General features: G+C 46.0%; 1 protein-coding gene across 1 annotated transcript in view; it reads left to right on the forward strand.

The window, feature by feature from the left end:
• The window catches only part of RAB3C (RAB3C, member RAS oncogene family), a 249,349-nt gene that overhangs the window by 205,424 nt on the left and 21,850 nt on the right, over positions 1–22,075 (forward strand). The window contains exon 3 of the mRNA XM_019532103.1: positions 15,953–16,077. Coding sequence (XP_019387648.1) covers positions 15,953–16,077 — 125 coding nt within the window. The remainder of the gene's footprint in view (positions 1–15,952; positions 16,078–22,075) is intronic.

A 22,075-nucleotide genomic window follows, 5' to 3' on the forward strand; every position in this document is an offset into this window, starting at 1 on the left:
GCCTACACATTAACTCCTGAAAATAGTTTTAAGCGCACTTCAGGCAGCTTAAAGTTATGTCACTCCAGGGCAGGTTTATCTCTGATCCATGTTAACCAGCTCATGTTACAGAAATGTGTTGCCACTCCCCACAGCTGAGGGGCTGAAATTGCAGTCCCAGGATGTAATGTCCCCTCCCCCACCCTTCTGTCCTATGTGGACAAACTCTCCACACCCTGAACTCTCTAGCCTGGGGCGGGGGTACATTCTGGCACCAAGCCAACTCCCCCTCCCATCTCCAGGGCTGTGACCTTCCCAATTCCAGGGGTACAACCCCTTGCAAATAGCCTGCAGAGCACATTCCAGCTAGCCAGGTTGCAAGGCACAGCTGGGTCCAGGAGTGGGGTCTAAGGGAAAAGGGGGAATACAGTAGGAGGATGGATTGGGTCCCCATGATTGGGTCAGATTTCCAAGGCAGGGGCAATAGCTCTCCCAAAAGCACCTTCCTTCACTGCTTCTACCACCCAGCCACCCCAGGAATCATGACCCACACTGCCCACACCCCAATCCTAAATCCTAATTTATTTAAACATAAGACTATCTTTAATTTACTTCTTCTTTATTTCTTTTTTAAAAATTAGTTTTTATTTTTATTCTTCAGTGGCTGGCTGACTTCATTTCACTGCCCTTCCCCCACCCCCATTTCATTTCCACCTTCCATTTCATTACCCTCCATCATCCCATTAATTCTCCACCTCCCAGCTTCACATACCCGCTCTCTACCCCAACCCATCTCTCATTCACTCCCACCTAGAGCAGGGATAAAGATTTCTCCTGGCTCACCAGCCATGTGGTGGCAACTCACAGCTGTAGCAAGTAGTCAGGTTGCTGCTTGCCAGCCCTCTGGGCTAGGGACAGAAATTATGCATAAACTGGTATAAGTGATTGCAAACTAGCTCAAAGCTGTAACACAACAGAAGTTCAGTGTGCATAAGCTGCTTTCAAAATGGCTGACATCAGTTTAAGATAAACCTGGATGGATGTAATATCAGACTTAACTGATTTGGGTTATAATGGTTTATTGAACTTCTGTCCCAGGTCCCCTCCAGATTCAAGCTGTCTCCTCTAGCAGAGCAGGGAAGCATGCTCTAGCACCCCCCACCTTTTGGTCCGGGCCACTGCAGGTACGTGGCTGCATTTCTGGAATCAAAAGTGAATGTCTGTTCACTTACTTATTGGTTCAATCTTTGCAGCTTAAATTAACCTGTAATGATTGAATCGATTCAGCCTCTGGCTTTTTGACTATCTGTACATAGCCCTAGTGGCAAGTCATAGCTGTGCAAGTCAAAGAAGGTTTTTAGCCTGAAGATGTGACTGCTGTAAACTTGATCTAGTACTGACACTCATCAATATTTGAGCAGCTCAAAATGCAGCGTTTGACAAGGTCCTCAGAGCGGCCAACCTTCTATATGCAAATTTTGTACTATAAGAAGCCTATCATGGACTATACTGGCAAGGTTGGAAACAGAGTGAGTGGCAATGACCCATGAAAATAGAAGGGAAAGCAAACTTGAAAGCAGGAAAAAGATCAGTTAAAGAAATGTAGGCACTCTTAGGGGATAGAAGAAAAATGGACACTCAGAAAAGGGAAAGAGAATCTAAGAAGATGATAAATTGGTGAAAAAGAGGACTGGGAAAGGGCAGAGTAACAAAACAATATGGAGGGCAGAAAGGCAAGAGATTGTCCTAAGGAGACTGCAGAACTCAAAGGAGGAGAATGCATAAGGAGCCCCAGGCTCCTTTTGGAACCAGTTTGGATTTTCTGAAGCCTGGATATAATGCCCTGCCCCTAAATATAGTGCCCTGCCCCTTATGCTTTCTGAGGGATATGGGTGGGAGGGTGCGTATGTATTTAATAGGTGACAGGATTCCCAGAAAGGAAGAACATACAAATGATTATACTTAGACTATATTTTATCATCATGGGCTAGGGACAGATATTACACATAAACCAGTTTAAGTGATCAGAAATTGATTTAAACCTGTTTAGGGCATATAAACCAGTTTAAAAACAGCTTAAACTGGTTTGAGATAAACCTGGTTGAATGTTGTATCAGACTCAACTGATTTGGGTCAAACCGGTTTATGCAAGGTCTGTCCCACACCCCTTGCTGGTTTAAGTTAAACCAGACTCCCCCAGCATGGTCTTTGGGCTGGGCAGGGCTCTCTGCTTTACAGCACGGCTGGCCGCTCCCCTCTGCTCCCTGGCTGTAGCTCTGGCAGAGACTGCAGGCATCTGCCTGGCTTTCCCCTCCCCTCCACTCCCTGCTGAAGCAGGAATCCTCTCAGCATTAGCTAGCAGGCCACATGCTAGTTATGATCCATGCTGTAGCATATGGTACAAAGGCAGAATCAACAGGTAGCTGGTAATGTCCCTCTGTTGTTTTCTTAATAGACTGATAAACACCAAGTTACGGGTGATAAACACTGTGTTATCAATTTCTTGTTGGGATGGTCAGGATTGGGGGGGTCCCCTCCGTAATCAGAGTGTCCTGCTGGGGCCTGGCCATGCCCCCCTCCTTTTAGCTCAGCAGTGTAAAAGGGATGGAAGGGCTGCTCTAGCCTGAGCCACTGCAGGCATGTGCCAGCACTTTTTCAGTCCAGAGGGGATGTCTGGGCAGTTACAAACTGATTCAGCCTAGGCAGGTTATACTAAACTGCAAAGATTGAATTAATTCACTCTCAGGCTTTTTGAATGTCTGTCCCTAGCCATGATGCCCATCTACCGTACTGTAAGTGCCATGCTGAATGATATAGTTAATAAAAATAGCATGTCTATTCTCACTATGCTGTGTTAATTGCACATCCAAAACACTCATAATAGCTGACATTATTGAAATAACATATACACATACCATGTTGTGATAATGGAGTGTTGTTAGCATACTGACCTGAGAACAGATGTCGTTCACTAAGAAAACACTTAGTGTGTCAGGATTTTAGTTTAATTTTTAGCTCTTCTTTTTCTGAAGGCACTAAATTGCTGGTGAAAAAAGAGCTTAGCTCCTTTAAGTCAGTTTTCCTAGCATGGTGTTATTAAAACAAAATACATGTATTTGATCAGGAAGTTAGCTCACTGCTACCAGCCAGCAGGACTATAAATACTTTTTTATTCTTGTTATCTTAGGACTTTTCAGAACTGAAATGTAGAGCTTGTGATTTCATGAATGAAACTGCTGCCTCACAGGCTTATGGTAGATTCTCCTGATAAATTTTCTTTTCAGTCTTGTTCACTGGCAAAAGTAAATACATTCTACTTACAGTTGATATAGCTCCTGCTGGAGTAGAGCAGCTGTAATGTTCTGTGTAATGCTCATTTTCTCTTGACTAGTCTGCTAGCTGCAAATGAAACAAAACTTCGTTAGTGCCACACCTCTCACACAGTTTCTGCATCATCAATTTATCTTCCTTCCAGACAAGGTTAAAAGTGTAGGCTCTAGTTGGAAGATGCACACAGTGGGACCCTGCAGAACTGAGATAAAGACAGTCAGAAGGAGGTGCTGAGTCATTGGTATTCTTCTGGCTCCTCACATGCTAGCTAATTTCACAATCAGAGGGCATTTTTCACTTCATTTTCCCTTTAATTCAGACAGAAAATGTAATATTGTTCAGTGTATCAGATGGTTGAACAGCCTGTCCAATATTTACACACCAAGGCCTAATGTTGGTAAAAATCAGTGAACAAACAATGGAAAGGTTGCTATATCCCATTTACACTGCTACTTTAATCTCTTTAGTGAATCTGGTTTCCTCCCTATTGTATATGGAACTGAGTTACTGAAGAAATAGATGGTTTTTTTCACTATCTTGTTTTCCATCCTTCTTCACCCTCCTCTTTCCCTGGCCATGCTGGAACAATGTCCAGCAGTAGCATCTTAGCCTGCTCTCTCCAATGAATTCATATTTTGTCCTTTTAGAAGCATAGTAAAAATGGAATAGATACAAAATAGATTTATTCATCAGTACAGTGGGACCCAAAGGAATCTCATCACTAAGAACTGGAGTCACAAAACTAGCAGTAGAATGATCCAGAGAGAACCTATTAAGAGACGCCCACATGCCAACTACCCCTGGAATTTCTTATAATCAAAGTATACCCAAAAACCAGCATTTTCTCATTGATGACTATTAAAAACTTTGGTTGGTTGCTTTTATCTTCTCTTATGATTTCACTAATTATCCAGATGCGCTTGTGGGCAGGTGGACATAAAACCCATATTAGCCATTGGGACTAGGGGCAGCATTCAGAAAGTCTCAAATTGACTCAGTCTTTGTAGATTAGTCTAACCTGGCAAGGCTAAACTGGTTCATAACCATACAGACATCCCCTTTGGTCTAAAGAAATATAGGCACATGCCTGCAGTGGCTCAGGCTAGAAGCTTTGGGGGCACTATAAAAGCTCTCCCTTTCCTTCCACAATGCTGAGCTGAGGGGTTCAAGCTCTTCTTAAACAACTTTTTCCAAGGAAGGAATGGAGAGACATTACCAGCTACCTGTTGATTAGCTCCAAAAAGCCCTAAGCTGATACTGCCCTGTCTGCCATTGTCCTGTCTCCCACAGCACGGACCATAGCCAGCATGTGGTATGCTAGCTAATGCTAAGAGGTGTCTGTGTAAGGCAGAGGGAAGGAGGGAATCCTTGGTTGAGCAGAGCTGAGGGAGGGGGAGCGGGGCAGGGTGAGGGTGCAGAGGGAAGCCAGGTAGAAGCCTCTGTAGCTGCAGTCTCTGCTGGAGATCCGGCCAGGGAGCAGAGGAGAGGGGCCCTACTGGGCTGGAGCAGAAAGCAGAGCCCCACCCAGGATTGCAAAGCATCTAGGATGCTTGAGGACTCTAATTTAACTTAAACCAGGAAGGTGTCAGGGAGAGACATTGCATAAACCAGTTTGACCCAAATCTGTCTCCTTGCTCAGCTGGTCTGTGTTCTGCTGCAGAGTCTGAGAGCAGCCTGGAAGCAGGCACATCTCAATGACTCCCCCCATCTTAAACTCAACAGGAACCAACTGTGGCATATGAAGCAATTCTGTGCTACCTTTATCTTTCTTCTAGCCCGTAGCTGATTGGGAGAGAGCAGGGAAGACAAGAGGATAATCAAGGTCTTAAAGGCAGGATGAAAAAACATGACATTTCTCAATGGGGAGAGCAATTGGTGAGATGGTCCACACCACTCCAATTACTTCTCATTCTCTCACTGCAGAAAAGAATGCACCTCAGTTATTAATGGAAAGTGATGCTGCCTGGAAATGGCAGAGGAAAACCAGTTCTTCTGTGTTTTCTACACAAAGGTACCAGCCAGTTAGCTTTCTGCCCCCCAAAGACTCCTGAAAACAAGGGAAAGGAACTAATTTTGGATTGAGGAATTGGAAGCATTCTAAACTTACAGATGTTTACCTGACCCCCAAAATGATGAGGATTCAGTAACCAAAACAGTTATAATAAAGATAACGTGGGCTCTACCTTAATGCATGCAACAACCTGCAACAGCTAACTGCTCAGCCAATCTACTGGCTTTTTAGAGAATTGTTCAAAAAAAAAAAAAAGGAATTGTTAGAAACTACCTGGTGCCTCAGCACAGCAGTAGCCTCAGCATATAAATGTTTTCCTGGCAGGATGCTGCACTCCACTTAATTGCATATGCCTGTTTGGAACTAGCACATCAGAAGTACAATATGTTCCTAGAACTTGCTGGAATAAATAATGTTCAGCAGCCCCCCTCTGGAGTGTAGTCAATAAGGGACTGTCTGTTGTCAGTGCATGTGATTTACCAGATATTTCACCTACAAAACTCAGTGATCCAAATAATGAACCTAGACCATGTGAATATTACAGCACTTCTTGAAAGGCTCTGAATCCAAACAATGTATGGGTTACAACTCTCTATAGAAGGGTTTCATCATTCTTGCCTAGCCAAGTGTCTTTAGCTAAATATATATATATAATGCAAAAGATAGTGCTAAAAGAAATAGTCTAGTATTTTCAGAATATTTGCATAAAAGAACACATCTAAGTGGAACTTGAAAGTGTGAAAGAAAGCCTGTGCAATGGGATGAGGTATTAGACTGCTAAGAAATGTGGCTATTTTATTTTATTTTATTTTGGGTATTTTTTAATAGAGAGGATAACATTCCAATACAAAGTAATAAAGCTAGGAGGGAAAAAAGACAGCTCATGGGATCTGCCCATTTAGTAGATGGAACTTTCAATCCTGTCGAAAGCAGGGGAGGTGCTGCTGAGTTCTGGGGGCAGAGCTTTTGTTAATGAAAGATAGATGAAAACTCTCTTCTTTTCTCTTAGGATTAGTTCTCAGGAGCCCTGGCTCCCATTTCTGACAGTTAGTAGGCCATAATTTCTCTTGGGGCACATGTCCTTTAACAAAATGAAAGGCATGCCACAACTTTATAACTGAACCATACATTGAGTGATATCCTCCTGCCAGCAGGCTAAAATGTGCTCTAAGAGTCTTACTAAGAATTAGCATCCAACTTTGCATATGTATTTATACCATGTTAGACTATGTATCTGAACTGTTTCCAATTTCTCTCCATCCTTTCTTTAGTGGGGGGCCCTAAACTGGGCATAGGAATTCACATGTGGCCTCACCAGTGCCATGTAGAGGGGAAACTTGCTGAGGGTGTACTCCATCCCATCTTCCAGATTGTTATAGACAGTGGAAGGGGGGCGGGGCTAATGAGGCTTAGCCCCCCCCCCAAGCAGGGCAGCAGTAGGGTTGCAATGCAGCCAGGCTGAGGGCTTTTGGTGCAGCAGGGGTGGGGAGGGAGTGGGCTGGGGCTGGGGCTAGGAGAGGGGCAGGTGCTGCACAGCTGGCAGGGCTCAGGACTGAGCTGCAAGTGGCTCATCAGGGGGGCACAGGTCCTGCTGCTACCCCCTCTCTGGAAGGCATGGGGGGTGTATGCCCCCAGATCTGTGTGGGGCAGGGCAAGGCAGGGTAGGCTACCTCTGCAGGCTGGGACCAGGGCTGTGCTGAGCTGTTCCAGGTTGAGGGGGCAGGGTGGAGTGGACTTGGAAGAGCCGAGTGCAGCCTCTACTCCAGCCCCCAGTGGCACCTTACCCTGACCCATGCCAATCCGGGGGGACAAGACCCCCCCATGTGTTCCCGGGATGCATGCAGCAGCAGAAGCTGTCACCCATCGCCATGACCCTGGGAGAGCAACGACAAATCAGGGTGGGGTGGGCAAGGGCCCTGGTGGTTCCACACCCTCCAGCCTGGTGGCTCCGGGCCCCCCAGGTGGTGCAGGGACAGGGCTCCTGCAGGGAGGCAGTCAGAGTCAGTGCTGGGCTAGGGGGTGGTGGATTCATTGATGCAGGGGGTGCCAGCACCAGACAATGATACTGGGTGTGGGGGAAGGGGCGGCCACACAGGTACAGTGGGCCTCAGCCTTGGCCCCGGCTCCAATCCCAATCCTGGGCCTGGCTCAGCTCGGCTGCCTTCCAAGCTCACTCCCTCCCCCACTTCCATGCCCCTGTCCCCTCCCCTCACAGACTTTCCTACTTGTGGGGGGCAGGTGGGGTGCACACGTGTATGCATGCCCAGTCTGCCCAAAATGTTTTTTCTCCCTCCACCTATGCAGGTCATTGATGAAGATAATGCAGCCAGGAACCTGCAGAGGCACTTTGCTCTTCTCTCCATTCAGTGGGAAACATAGTGCACCTCCAGAGGCAGATCCTATTTCATCCTGCAGAATATCAGGGTCTCCTGTTCTTTCTAATGGGCAGTCTTTTGGCATTTCTAGAGATAGATCCTGCTTCATCCAGGAAGTGCATATATCTCAGCTGAGTCAATGCAGAGTTTTAGCCTGTACATAAAACTGTCTCGTTGTGATTCAACTTGCTCTTGACAGCATAAAAAAATTTCACAGATTTCATAGACATTAGTCCTGGAAGGGACCTCGGAAGATTATCGAGTCCAACCCTCTGTCCCAGGGGCAGGAAGTCAGATGGGGTAACAGGATCCCAGCAGGATAAGCATCCAAATTTGTCTTGAAGACGTTCAAAGTAGGTGCTTGAACCACCTCCAATGGGAGGCTATCCCAGACCTTGGGGGCTCAGACAGTAAAGAAATTCTTCCTTATGTCCAGCCTGAAATGGTCTTGCAGGGATTTATAACCATTCAACCTTGTCATCCCTTGGGTTGTTCTGGTGAACAGTCATTCCCTCAGATCCTGGTGAACACCCCTGATGAACTTATAGGTGGCCATCAGATCACCCCTGAGCCTGCACTTTTCCAGGATGAAGAGTCCCATAGCTCTGAGCCTATCATCGTAAGGTCTGTTTTCCTGACCTCTTATCATGCGCGTAGCTCTTCTCTGGACTTTCTCAAGCTTCTCCACATCCTTTTTGAATTGTGGAGCCCAAAACTGGACACAGCACTCCAGCTGCGGCTTCACTAAGGCTGACTACAGTGGGATGTTGAACAATATAGGTGCAAGGACAGAGGGTGCGGGACCCCACTGGTCACAGGGCACCATGACAATTGATTTCCATCAACCACCACCCTCCGGGTCTGACCATGGAGCCAGTTTCCCAGCCAGCAGATCATGGTGGACCCGAGGCCGCAGTTGGCCAGTTTTGCCAAGATGTGATCATGGGATAGCAGATCAAAGGCTTTTTTGAAGTCAAGATATATGACATTAATCTCTTCTCCCTTGTCCAGGTGATAGGTCACATGGTCATAAAAGGAAATAAGATTGGTCAAGCAAGAGCTACCCACAACAAACCGATGCTGGCTATCCCTCAGGATGTTGCCATCGGCTAGTCCATTAAGAAAGGCCTCTTTGATAATCTTTTCTTAGACCTTTCCCGGGATAGAGGTCAGGCTGATGGGCCTGTAGTTTGCCGTATCCACTTTGCTCCCTTGCAGATTGGCACCACATTGGCCTTCTTCCAATCTTCAGGCACTTCACCAGAGCACCAGGAGTTCTTGAAGATCCATACAAGGGGCTGAGCTATGATGTTAGCCAGCTCCTTGAGTACTGTGGGAGGTAGATTGTCAGGGCCAGCTGACTTGAAGGTGTCCAGCCTCTCAAGGTGTTCCTTCATGAGTTCAGCATTGATGGACGGCAAGGAATTTCCCTCACCCAGGCCTTCCTGTCCCGTAATGGGCAAGGGCGTCCCATGGGACTGATGAAAGACCGATGCAAAGTACTCATTTAATAGGTTGGCTTCATATAATAAGTTATCTTCCTTTAATCAGGACTTGAGAGACTACATGTCAACCTAAATCAGCAGGCTGACTTCAGTATAAAGTAAATCTTCCTCATTCCCCATAAATAGCACAGTGTTTGCAGAACTTCTCCACGACATGGGAAATCTAGTCTTCTCAGAAGTTTTAATGCAGTGGCCTAACCACCAAGCTAGTCTGAGAGCATCCTTTTCTCCTTCCTGTTGAGGAAACTGGAGAGCTGGATACTGACTGACCTTGGAATACAGGAGCCCTGAGTTTTGGCCCCTACCTGCTGTTTATACATGTTACCCAATGCATCACTTACACTGACCTAGAGTAACACTGGTAAGTAACAGCATTATTCTGAATTACTTGTCAATTAAAAGAGTGCCCAATGGAATTGCATCAGTGCAAGCAAAAGGAGACTAGTCTGCATTTAACAGCATAATTTGAAAACAAATTTCTTACCAATCATTTGTGTGTCTACTTCAGCCTTCTGAGTGATGTGAACATGTAATAAAATGTATCACAAAAAGAATGATTTCAGGAGAGACAAGGCTGGTATTCCATAAGGTAGAGGAAGTAGTGGAAAGTCAGAAACTACCATCAAGCTACCAGGCTTTCTTTTCACTCCCTCACACAGGTCCACACTTCATTTTAAAGATTCTGTCTTCCAACAGATAGTTCCTGTAGAGATGTGGACTGCTACAAGTAGCTTTCCAAACTGTACAGTATTCCAGTCCTGTGGGGAGTAAATTTCAAGCAGATGGAGCACAATATGAAGAATCCTGCTCTGTGTACACAATGCGGTCAATACATTTTATCCATGACCATCATTGGGAATAGGGGCCAGGATTCTAGAATCAGTCCTTTCTAGAGCAGAGCCCCCCTCACTGGGCCACAGAGTCAGGCTTCTACAAGCTTGTGACCCTTTTATTCCCATGAACTCCTTTTGGCTGCCCCATTGGCCAACTTCAGTAAGAGAGGTATATGGAGTGCTCACGTCTGCTTCTAGTAATCAGAGCAGTGTCCTGGAACTGGGAACTTCAGAATTAGATTTTTTCAGGTTAAGGCAACCTAGGAATGTTTTGCTCTGGGCAAGGCAGTCCTAACCATTGCTACTGGTCTTAACCAGAAAGCTATTTTGTTTTTGGGTTTTTTTCCAGCTACAGTGTTGGAGGACTTGAACAAATATGTAAAATGAAATTGGATCACAGTGGCATATAATTGGTGACTGTCTGATACTGTTTGTCTGTATACATGGTAGGCCATGTTTAGACAGGGCAAAAGTGGAGATGCATAAAGGATTCAGGCACTTAGTGGAATTTAGGCAGTAGAACTATGTTTAATAGATGGCCACTTAGTCATCTTCATGGATAAATAAGGTCTAGTCCTGTATTTGTGCCCCTTAAAGACAAATAGAATTTAGTAGCTGCCTTTATGAAGAGACTTGCTTGCAATGCTTGATGCCACCAAACATAATGAAAAGGAATACTATCTTATTCTGAGAGAGGTTCTGACAGCACAAGGAGAAACAAATTCACGTTGCAGCAAGGGAAGTTTAGGTTGAATATTAGGAAGAATTTTCTCGCTAGGATCATAGGTGACACATGAGGCGTACAAGGGGGCATGTGCCCCCCCGAGATTGGCTACCACTGAAGCCACTGCCAGCTTCTGTAGGCAGTCACTGCACCCCACTCCCCCTGCCAACATGGCTGCCGGTGGCTATGGGCAGTCCTGCTCACCACCACTGACAGCGCGCATGGTGGCTGCAGGTGGTCCCTGCTTGCCACTCCCCACTTGCCGCCAACACCACCATGGCTGCCTATGGGTGGTCCCTACTCAGCCCATCCTCACCACTGACATCACTGCGGCCACCTGAGAGCAGTCCCCACTCACTGCCACCACACCTCTGCTGCTGCCATCACTGCCTCCGCCTGTGGGCGGTCGCCGTAGCCCTCTAGCCTCTGGGGGCACACATTCATGACTAAGAGGGTAGTAAAACACTGAGACAGGTGTTCACAGAGAGGTGGCAAAGGCTTCATTCTTGGGAGGTTTCAAACCCTGCCTAGACAAAGCTTTGCCTGGGATAATCTAATCGGGGCTGGTCCTGCTTTGAGCAGGGGGTTGTACTAGACGACCTCCTGAGGTCCCTTCCAACCCTCATTTTCTGTGATTCTATGGTTCTGAGGTCTGCAATAGTTCAAATTAGTATATTAACACTATTGTAATTTGCAGTGTTTTCAGATATTTATGTAGAATACCATACAATTATGTAAAAGAAAATAGTGTTCCTTTAGTCAGCATTCCAGCATTTCTTATGCTATAAGAAATATAGCTAAAAGGAAGTATGAGGAGATCAAGACTTGTGTCTGTCACAGAAATTAATGGATCATTGAACCTCTGCATTAACCTGCCTCTCTGGTGTCTGTGTATTATAAACATTCAAGCATTCTGCAGATTGCTTGCTTACTATGCAACTAGAATGTGACAAATTTACAGGGTAAATTACTATTGACATACAGTATATCAGTTAAACCAAACAAGAATTGCTGTATTAGTTTTGGTAAACATTTACCTTTAGAATAATGCTGAGTTCTTTGGAATTGCTGTATTCAGCTCATTGAATACAGTGAGCTTTGTCTTTTCGTGTCTTCAGTCTTTTTGAGGCTAAAGTTCTTTTCAAGGATATTACTATGTGTTTTGGTTCAGTCAGAAGTCTCTGTCATTAAACAAGGTTATATGTTCAAATGAAGGGAATTTTAATTTTTTTAAAAAGACCTTTGCGTTAACTTTTGTGGAGAGCTGGGGGGGAAAAAAATCTATAGAAACCGTTAGTTAAAATGTGTGCCAAAAGGAAAACAAAATGGCAATAGCCCTATTAAATTATTTTGAAACCATTTTTCCTATTGATGTGAGATTGTAATAGGCAGAGGGTGGGGAAGGAATTTGTACTGGCTACTTTAAGGGTCTTGCATACATTCACTTTCAAGAGCTGCAAATCATGAGGATGTTGTGATGTATTAAAATTAGTACCTGTTAAGGTGGTATCACACATTCACACATTGCATTGGTTGCAATCATTCGAATGTAATCTAACTTTAATACTGCACAGGTATTGAAGTTAGTACATGTTAGGAAATAACCCTCACATAAAAGCAAACAACTATGCAGTACCACAAAGGCACTTACCACATGCAAAATGCTTGAACATGCATCTGCTTGCCTTTTAACTGCACCCAGTAGGTGTTAAGTTGAACATGTGACACCACTTTAACAGATAGATGTACAGCCACATTTCTGCACTACGAAGGATCTGTAAACAAAAGTAGACCATACAGCCCTGTTAAGTAGTTCAGGGCTACTCACTCTTAGGATCTTCTGGGGCCCAGCTAGTTGGTACCTGGAGACACTGCCCCTTGTGCCAGCTGGACTGCTGAAGCAGCCTTGAGAGTTCCCTGCACCCTTTACTCACTGCAGCAGTCTGGCAGTGGGGGCTGCTGCCTGGCTGTGACCTGCTGCGCATCTGCCAGACTCAGATGGGGACTGCACAGCTAGTAGAGACATCTGCCTCTCTGGGCCAGCTGCCAGTGGGCTGTGGCTGCACAGATGGCCTTTGTGCAGCATTACTGCCATGTGCGCCCTTGCCCGGCCATCTGGGCAGCTATCACCCGGAAGATGTTTCCAGTGTGGTGGCCTGCTTTGAACTGTCCAAGTATGCCCTTCTGGCTCTTCTGCCTGGATCCTGCCACTTGCCTCCCTAGAAGGAATTCTGGTATACCCTATTTGAAAACTGAAAAATCCCAGATTAAAAAAATCCTGAAGTCACTTGGTAAAATACCCCCAAATCCATGTTCCTCCACAATTAAAACAAAAGGTCACTATATATTGAGAGAGAGAGACAGAGACAGCAATCAGTTGAGCAAAGTTTTATTGATATATCTACAGTGTTAAAGCAATTTGGAAACCAACCAGTGTCACTATCATCATAAGAAAATGAATTCTAAATTCCTATATGATTTCCTGTTTGCCTTTGGTTTTCTTACCATAGAGCAGTTAGAGCTCCTTGTGACCCCTTCACTAACCAGGATGTGGGGACAGCTGCCCCTGTAACCACAGCTCCTCCCAGCAGGTCTAATCCTGTCTGGCAGCTGGGCACGCAGAGCGTGTGCTGGGGGAATGTGGGGTTTGCAGGAGGAGAGTTGGAAGGGGGGTGAGGAATGTGGGTGGCTGTGGAGGGATGTAGAAGATCATGGGGTGTGTGGGTCGGTATGGGTGGATTGTGTAGGGACTGTGTAGGGGGGGTTGCTTAGGAGGGGTGGGTTCCCTGCCCCCCACATGGTGCAGCCTCCCTGCACAGCTCACGGACTGCCCCCCACAGGGGCTACAGCCCCCCAACAGGGGCAATAGCCCCTCCAACAGGGGCCATGTGGCTCCCTCAGGGAGCACATGCCCTACCCCCACTTGCTTCCCCAGTCCCCCAGATTTCTGCCCCATCTGGCCCCATCCCCCACTGGCTCCCCCAGCTCTCCCTGATGACTGCATGACCTGGTCCCATCCCCTGCCTGCAGCCCCAACCTCCCCAGTAGCTATCCTGCCAGCCTCAGCCTCCTGGCACTTTAAAAAAAAAAAGAAAAAAGAAAAAGCTATGCAGTCACTGGCATTAGCAGCTTTTGTGGGGGTCACTGGAGCCTCATGGCAGAGCCCCCCCACTCCCGTGCAGCACAGGGCAGCAGGGCCCAGCTCCAGCCACCTGGCACCCGCACTGCCACTGCCCCATCATGCAGGTGCAGCCAGGGTCGGCAGGGCACTGTGCAGTTCCATGTGCTGTCGGGCAGCTGGGGCCACTGTGGCTGTCACCTGGGCTCCACACTGTGTGTTTGGACTCTGCCACGAGGCCCCAGTGACCCTGACAGGAGCTGTTACTGCCTGTGAGTGCGGGGCTATTTTTTTTTCCTGGGATGCTGGGGCTGGATGGGGCAGCGATCAGGGGGGCTCAGGCTGCAGGCAGGGCATGGGGCTGTGGGCATCAGCAGTTGGGGGAACTTGAGGGCAGGTGGGGGATGGGGCTGTGTGGGGCAGCAATTGGGGTGCTGGGGGAGTGGGCAGGGGATGGGGCCAGGCAGGGCAGCGATCAGGATGCTGGGAGAGCAGGCGAGGTTGGCAGGGTTCCCCCTGTGGTCCCCTCCCCCATCCTCCAGGCCCCCTGACTTCCTACTTACTGGCAGGAGCTGGGGTCCAGCTCCCTGCAGCTGCCAGGCATGGGCAGGCAGCATGCTTCAGCACCAGGGTGAGGGACAGCCATAGAGACACTATGACAAGCTACCAGAGCATCTCTGTGGAGCAGTGTTTCTCAACCCATGGTATGCATGCCCCTGGGGGTATACGAGACACAGGCAGGGGGTATGTAGGTGCTGTGTTTTAGTCTTGGTTCCAGCTGCTGCCCCTCCTGCTGTGTTCGGCACACCGGGGCTTTCATTCCCCAGTGTCAGCGTGCTGGGAGATAGGGCACCATGCAGGCTGCTTTGCCCCAGGTCACGGTGGAAAAAGTGGGACTTGGCTCACGGTGGCAAACCAGAAGTGCCACAGTGAGACTTCTGGTTTCACTTTTGCCGCGTCAATCAGCAAAGGGTACGTAAGGTACCAGAGGTTGAGAACCACTGCTGTGGAGGACCAAGCCTCTGGTTGCCTCAGGACACAGTCTGGGACCCTGCCCTGCCTCTCTTTTCTCCCCCCATTTTTTTTTGACCCCTGGATATCCAGGGCTTTAATTTTGACCCCGCAGTACAAATTTGCAGTGCAGGGAATGCTTTTGGTTCCCACAGGTGCCTCTTGCAGCATCTCAAAGGACTTTGAGATGCTGCAAGAAAGTGTGCTCGTGTGGATGCACCCCATGGGTCCAAGCTGGTGTAGACTGGCATCTGGACATAGAGGCTACACAGTTGTTCTGTCTTTGTACAAGTCCTTTAATCTTACCTTGCCCTGAACACATCAGAATGAGAGGATGTTCCTATTCTCTCTCTTCCATGGTAGCCACTGAATTAGAGCTATTATAGAGCTATTTAACTCTATATTTCCTAACCAGGGCCATTCGTTATAATGGGACCAAATCCATTGATTGACCATTCATCACCAGCCTACAAATAATAGGAAAAGAAAATATCCTAGAAAACAAAAAAGGCTGATTTCATGCTCCCTGAACATTGGGAAGACAGACAGACTGTCACATAGTCACAGACAAGTAATTTCTGAAACAATGAACTGAAAGTAAGTGTTCTGGATAAGAAAACTTCTTTAGACCAAGGGCTATAATTGAATGTACTGGGAGGAAATCTTTGAAGCTTTGCTGATAAATTAATTCCTAATCCTGAAAGCTGGAACATAATGTGAATAATCTGCTATCTTTAGAGCAGTGATTACATTTTTGCTGTAATATTAAAATACATCTTTGTTTTGTGTTAGGAAAGTATATCAGCTGCTCACCAGGAATTCAGGAAGAAATGCTACTGGTAGAAAAAAACACCCCAGAAAATCTCCAAAGTCATGCCTTGTTATGATTTGGGAGATTGCAGATGTTACATGTTTTTTTCATAAATGTTCACTCCCATCATTATTTGAACATTTTAGCTCAAATGTCAATATTGGTTTTGTCCTTATTTGCCTTATTGTAATTCTGTATGAAACTGATTTGGGAGAAATTTGCTTTGATCTCTCTCTCTCTCTCTTTCTTTTTAAGGTCAACTCAAATCAAAACGTACTCTTGGGATAATGCCCAGGTTATTTTGGTCGGTAACAAATGTGACATGGAGGACGAACGGATAATCCCTACTGAGAGAGGCAAACATTTAGCAGAGCAACTTGGTAAGAAAAGATATGACAAGAGAGCTTTGTGATCATTTGTACCATTGCACAAAATATTGGCGCTAATTGCTACAATGATTTTACTGAAAGGTTCAGGAAAAGTGCATCCATCTGCCATTGTAAGGAAATGCAGCAATGGTATGCGACATGCACCATCTTCATAAGAACAAGGAATTTAATCTTCTAAAGCTATAAAAGGATTAGAGAAAAGAGAGGCATTGTCTCTCATATATATACCACTCTGAGACTGATGTATCCAAAGGAAAACCTGTCTTCTTCCACCAGCCACCCACAACTACTTTATAGATGCTCACAAGCTAACTGTAATTTTTCTGGGGCAGGGTGTTAAAATTGGTAATTTTTTTATCTCTTCTTTTAATCCTACTAACATCATTTCTTGAATACAGCCAAAAGACTTGTTTATCTAAAAGTCCCACATAAGATATTTTGCAAAAGGAATAAACCTCACAGCTCATACATATGTTAAAGGAAAACAAAGCCAGTTCAAGAATGACCATGATCCTTTTCCAGAATTTGAACTGAAACTGTTTACATGTTCTGGAATTTGGATTATTATTTACAATGTGTACAGCCTGATCCAGAAGTTTCCTCCAACTCCCATTACATTGTTTCACATTTACACTGGCATAAATGAAATCTGATTCACAGACCCTGCCTCTTGGAAAGTTCAGTTATCCACATGGATAATTATTTGCAGCATTATTTAGCATCTCTGTCCTTTACAATTCTGCCAATCAGTGGAAGTACTTTCTTGCCACAATAAATGCTATTCTTGTTGTGATTCTAACCAAACTGAAATGAAGAAATAGTAGTCTCACAACAGTCTGAGCTTGTAAGTTTTCATATCCAAATTTGCAGATTTCACAGGTCCTGCTATTTGGACAAGCATCCATATATCCAAGTCATATACTTTTTGCTGGTCATTAAAACTTAGTCTGGCAAGTACCCTCTTTTATTCTAGTGAACAAGTAACTATCTTTAGCTTATCTTTTTTTCTTTAAATCAGTACCGAGGGAAAGGATGATAATAATAGCAGTTATACCCTGGTTTGTCAGGGTGGTCCAACCCCAGACTGTTTATTGTTTGATTGTGCTACCTGAATTTTAACTTCCTGTCATAACCACTCTCCCTTTTGAAAATCACTTTGCTACTAGCTATTTGTCTTGGTGACTTATTTAATAACATTACCATGATCTTGTTTTCCTCATACTTATCCACCTGAAGTACATCTCCAAAACAGCCACACAAGCAATGACCGTAAACCAGTTCTTGAAAGGCTGACAAAAGCTGTTGCTCGAACAGCTGTTGCCATCTAGTAGAATGTATTATGGCTGGACATATTGCCTCAGTGGTTGAGAACTGACTTTTTTTATACTTTGTTTTCTATGAAAACAAGTTGTTGCTATAACAACTACTTTGGCATGTGGTGCTTTTTCAGACAGAAATACATTTTCATTAACATGACCTGTTCTTTCCTTGTAATGCCTATTCATGTTATTGGGAAACTGTATTGAATGGAACAGAGGACCCAAAATTGGTGTGCCAAAAACCATATATATTCCCTAATTTGTTGAGAGGAACAAATGGCATGAAAAAGTCTGGCACTTTCTGAAGGTGTGATTTCTGTTCTAAAATGTTTTATATTTTTAAGTTGCACAGAAATCTTTTTCCTCTTCCTCCCTTAAAATGATTTTTCTGTAGAAAAAATAAAATAATGTTTTGGCAGGTTATAATTGAGGCCAGGAATTTAGCAAGAGTTGAAGAGTGCTTGGACATTTGTATAAATCACAAGAATTTTTGGTTATAATACCAAAGGCTACCAAAAAAGGATTCTGTGCTGGAAAGCCAACTTCCTCATCTCCCAGTCTCTGTACTTAAAATTAGGCCTAGATTGTCATGAAAGGTATGTCCCACTTTTTTCTACCAAGACAGCTTACTCTGAAGCATCTGATTCTAGCTGCTGTCCAAGACAGAATACTAGACTGAATAGGCTGTGGGTCTGATCCTGCAAGGCAATTCATACATTTCAGTAATATACTGCACACATCTTGCTAAACAGCCTGAAGGAGGATGGGAAGGAGGAAAAAGCAGGATGAATTTCCCTGGATTCACTGGGTATCTTGAAGGGCTATGTGAACCAGGAAATAGGAACTGTAGTTTATGGCCAAGCGCAGATGTTACACTTTTTCTGGTTTAGGTGGTGTGAAACCAGTCTATACCCATAACAGAACAGAAGTTTGGAGCATATAGACTGGTTTAAAAATTGTGGAATCTTGTCTAAGATAGATCTGGATGGATGTAGGATCAAACTAAAAGGATTCAGGTTAAATCAATCTGTCATACCAGTACCAGATCCCCTCCCAACTCAAGATAGACCTGGGATAGAATCACAGAATCATAAATAAATTAGGGCTGGAAGGGACCTCAGTAGGTCATCTGGTTCAACCCCCTCCTCAAAGCAGGGCCATCCCCAGTGATATCATCCCAACCAAAGCTTTGTCTAGTCTGGTCTTAAAACCTCTAAGGATAGAGAGTCCACAACCTCTCTGGGTAGTGTTAGCAGCTTCCCCGCTAACCTTCCCTCACAGGATGGCTTACCAGCCTTGGCCATGCTCAGCTGCTCCAAGCTGTTAGCCACAGGTGCAGGAGGGTGGAGGGAAGGAAGGGTGCATCTATAGCTCAGGAATTTTCTATCTTTATACAACATTCCTAGGTAGGAATGGGTGGGCTCTGTGGGAGAAGAAAGGGCCCCACAGGCCTCTGTCAGGCTGCACACAGTGGCAGTGGGTGTCCAGCATGATTCCTGCAGTCATGTTTGGCACCTGCTGCCACTGCCTGTTTTTTAGCAGGGCTTAGGGGGCCTGATCCTTCTTTCTGCAGGGTCCCCCCTTTCTCTGCCTCTGGGGGATGGAGGGGAGGACTCCAGTCCTGCTCCCTGCAGCTGTGCTAACTCACACAGGACCAGAGCTGGGCATAGCTGAGCAGGCACAGGTGCAGGCAGGAGACATGGCACCTAGGTGGCAGAGAGGAGGCTGGCCTGGCCTGTGCCAGCAAAGCTGGGGGACATTGTGGGGCATGAGGTTTACCCCTGCCTGCTGCCTGGCTGACCAGTCCTGCCCGCCATGAATAGCCAGTTGTCAGCAGTGCTCGTGAGAGAGAAGGGGGGACAGAGGCCTTGCCCCAGCCTCATCCCCACAACAGCTGGGGGCATGGGCCTCCATGGTTGGGGCTTCCCCTCTGCAGCTGCCCTTATACAGAGTGCTCCTGTCCCCAGTGCCTGGCACTAGCTGCTTCTACAGACCTGGGCCATCCCTGATCGGCTATTGGGCACACCCCCCGACCTCAACAGCCACTATAAGACCTCCCCTGTGCCCAACCCTGGGCTTCTGGGGTGGCTTTGGAGGGGTGTTGCCATGGTGACCCACTCTGGGGCTTTCCTGGGGGCCTGGGGCTGGGTGAGAGAGAGGTTCCACAGTGGCAGCTGAGTTTGGGACATTTGCCTGACAGACAATCAGGGAAGGCCCCCACTCAGCTGCGCTCCATCAGGCTGGGAGGTGTGCGAGAGTGCTTCCCTCCTTCTGACCTCCATCAGTGCAGGCATCTGTATGCCTCCCCCACCAAAGAGCAAAAATGTTTCATTAGCTCCCCATCCAATCTACGCAGTTTAGAGGAACCCATGTCGATTAGATTGATTCTGCCTTGCGCTTTTTTAATGTCTGTGTTTAGCTTAGGTAAAGAGACTTGATCTGTCATTCTGATTCTGCCAATGTCTTGTTGTTTCACCTTTGGAAATCATATACAGCGCAAATTTTTAAAAAGTCCTGCTGTCTAGTTGGAAAAGAGTTTATTTTTAAGACCTCATGAATTGTATTTTTGTCTTTAATGTTTTATTATTTTATCTGTTTATTTTTAAATGGTCCAAGGACATCCTTACATGTGCTTGGTGGGGGGTGGGGACACTTTAAAGTGGCTCCAAGAGCTGCTCTAATTAAAGGGCCCACAGGAGCTCATGTATTCAGTGTTCTGTGCTTCAAAATGGCATCGGGGCACTTTAACTAAAACTCATTCAATAAGCTTTAGTTAAAGTGCCCCCACCTCCATCTTGAACTGTGGGGATGCTGAGTACATGAGATGGGGAGACTGCTGGAACTCAGTAATTAGCACATATCAACAGACTCCAGGGCTAAGGACAGGCATTCAAAAAGCCTGAGCCTGAATTAATTCAATCATTGCAGATTCATCTAACCTAGCTAGGCTAAACCAGTTTGTAACCACCCAGACATCCCCTTTGGACTGAAAAAGTGCCGGCACATGCCTGCAGTGGCTCAGGCTAGAAGCCGGGGGGTGCTAGAGCAGCCCTCCCTTACCTTCCATAGTGCTGAGCTGAGGGGGAGTGGCCAGGCCCTGGCAGAATGCTATGATTTGGCGGGGGGGTTCCCTCCATTCTGACCAGCCCAGCAGGGATTTGAAAACAGTGTTTATCAGTCCTAACTGAGTGTTTATCACCTCATTAAGAAAACAATAGAGGGACATCACCAGCTACCTATTGATTCTGCCTTTGTCTCATCTGTCACAGCACGAACCATAGCTAGTATGTGGTTTGATAGCTAATGCTGAGAGGTGTCTGTGTAAGGCAGAGGGGATGGGGATTCCCTGCTTCAGCAAGGAGTGCTAAGGGGGAGGGGAGAAGCAGGGGGAAGCCAGGCAGATGCCTGCAGCCTCTGCTAGAGCTGCAGACAGGGAGCAGAGGGGCAGGACCAGCTCTGCTGTGGATCAGAATGCCCCGCCCAGCCCAGAGAGCATGCTGTAATGCTGGGGGAGTCTGATTTAACTTAAACCAGCGGCAAGCTGTAATTACAGCATACTGGAGCAGTGTCCCAGCATGTATACAGGTATCCTAAGAGCCAACAGATGAGATGTATGGTTACCCTCTGACTACATAAATGCAATATAAATGTGTGATCCACAAGAACAAATAAACCATTTTTACTCTAACAAGCTATATTATTTCAAGCTATGGCTTGGAACAAACAATACACAGGTTCATTATGAGCTAGCTTTTCAAAAGGACTGTGAAAAGACAGCAGTAATAAACAAAAGACTCCTGGCAGGAGAAGGGTCTGAAAAAGAAAAAGACAAAGGCACAGGAGGACAGCTGAGATTCCAGAGCAGCTGTTCCATGATGCTCAGGCAAGCTGCGGGAGAGAGGGGCAGGGTTAGCGAGAAACGGAGGGGCGGAGCTGGTGAAAGTAACGGAAAAAAAAGCCCCGGCAAGAGGAGACTCGCAGAGAGTGAAGGAGACCAGCATAATTAACAAATGGAGAAGCTCCAACAAAGGGAGCTAAAGAGGTAACCTTCGAGAGGAAGAAGACAGGAACAAAAGAACTCTCCTCCCCTTTTGGAGGACTGCGGCAGTTGTTGATGTTTATGGCGTGTCTCATAATTAGTCAGACACATTCCTCATGAACAAAAAAACAAAGGAGGCAATTGAGATGAAGTCACTGCAAATCCTGAGGAAGAGGGACCACACCCGAGGGGGAATTAAGAAATAAAAAAATAGAACTCAGGGCAAGGAAGACAGGATTGACTCAAAAGTAACTGATAAGCAGTAAGTCAGTTAAGTTGAATCTATATCTGAGCGGGATCCTGTTCAAGTTGATATGCATATTTGATTGATGGAAAGAAGTAGTCTGGCTAACAGCCAGAAGATAATAGATGTAAGTTTAAATATTGATAAATAAAAGACATTGTAAAACTGACTCAAATGACATAACGCTGTAGTTGCCAACTAACATTCGACACGTTAGACACCTTACAAGAAAAAGTGGGGAACTTCCCAGACATCTGCTGGGAGGAGCAGTCAGCCAAGTCTGACCGCTCACGTCAGTTCTTAGCCAGAGTGCAGGACCTCCATCTAACCCAGGAGGTGCACAGCCCCACCAGGGGAGACGCCTTGTTGGACCTGGTGCTGGCCACG

Source organism: Crocodylus porosus, unplaced genomic scaffold (assembly GCF_001723895.1).
Source record: "Crocodylus porosus isolate Cpor-Errol unplaced genomic scaffold, CroPor_comp1, whole genome shotgun sequence".
Classification (NCBI taxonomy): Eukaryota; Metazoa; Chordata; order Crocodylia; family Crocodylidae; genus Crocodylus; species Crocodylus porosus.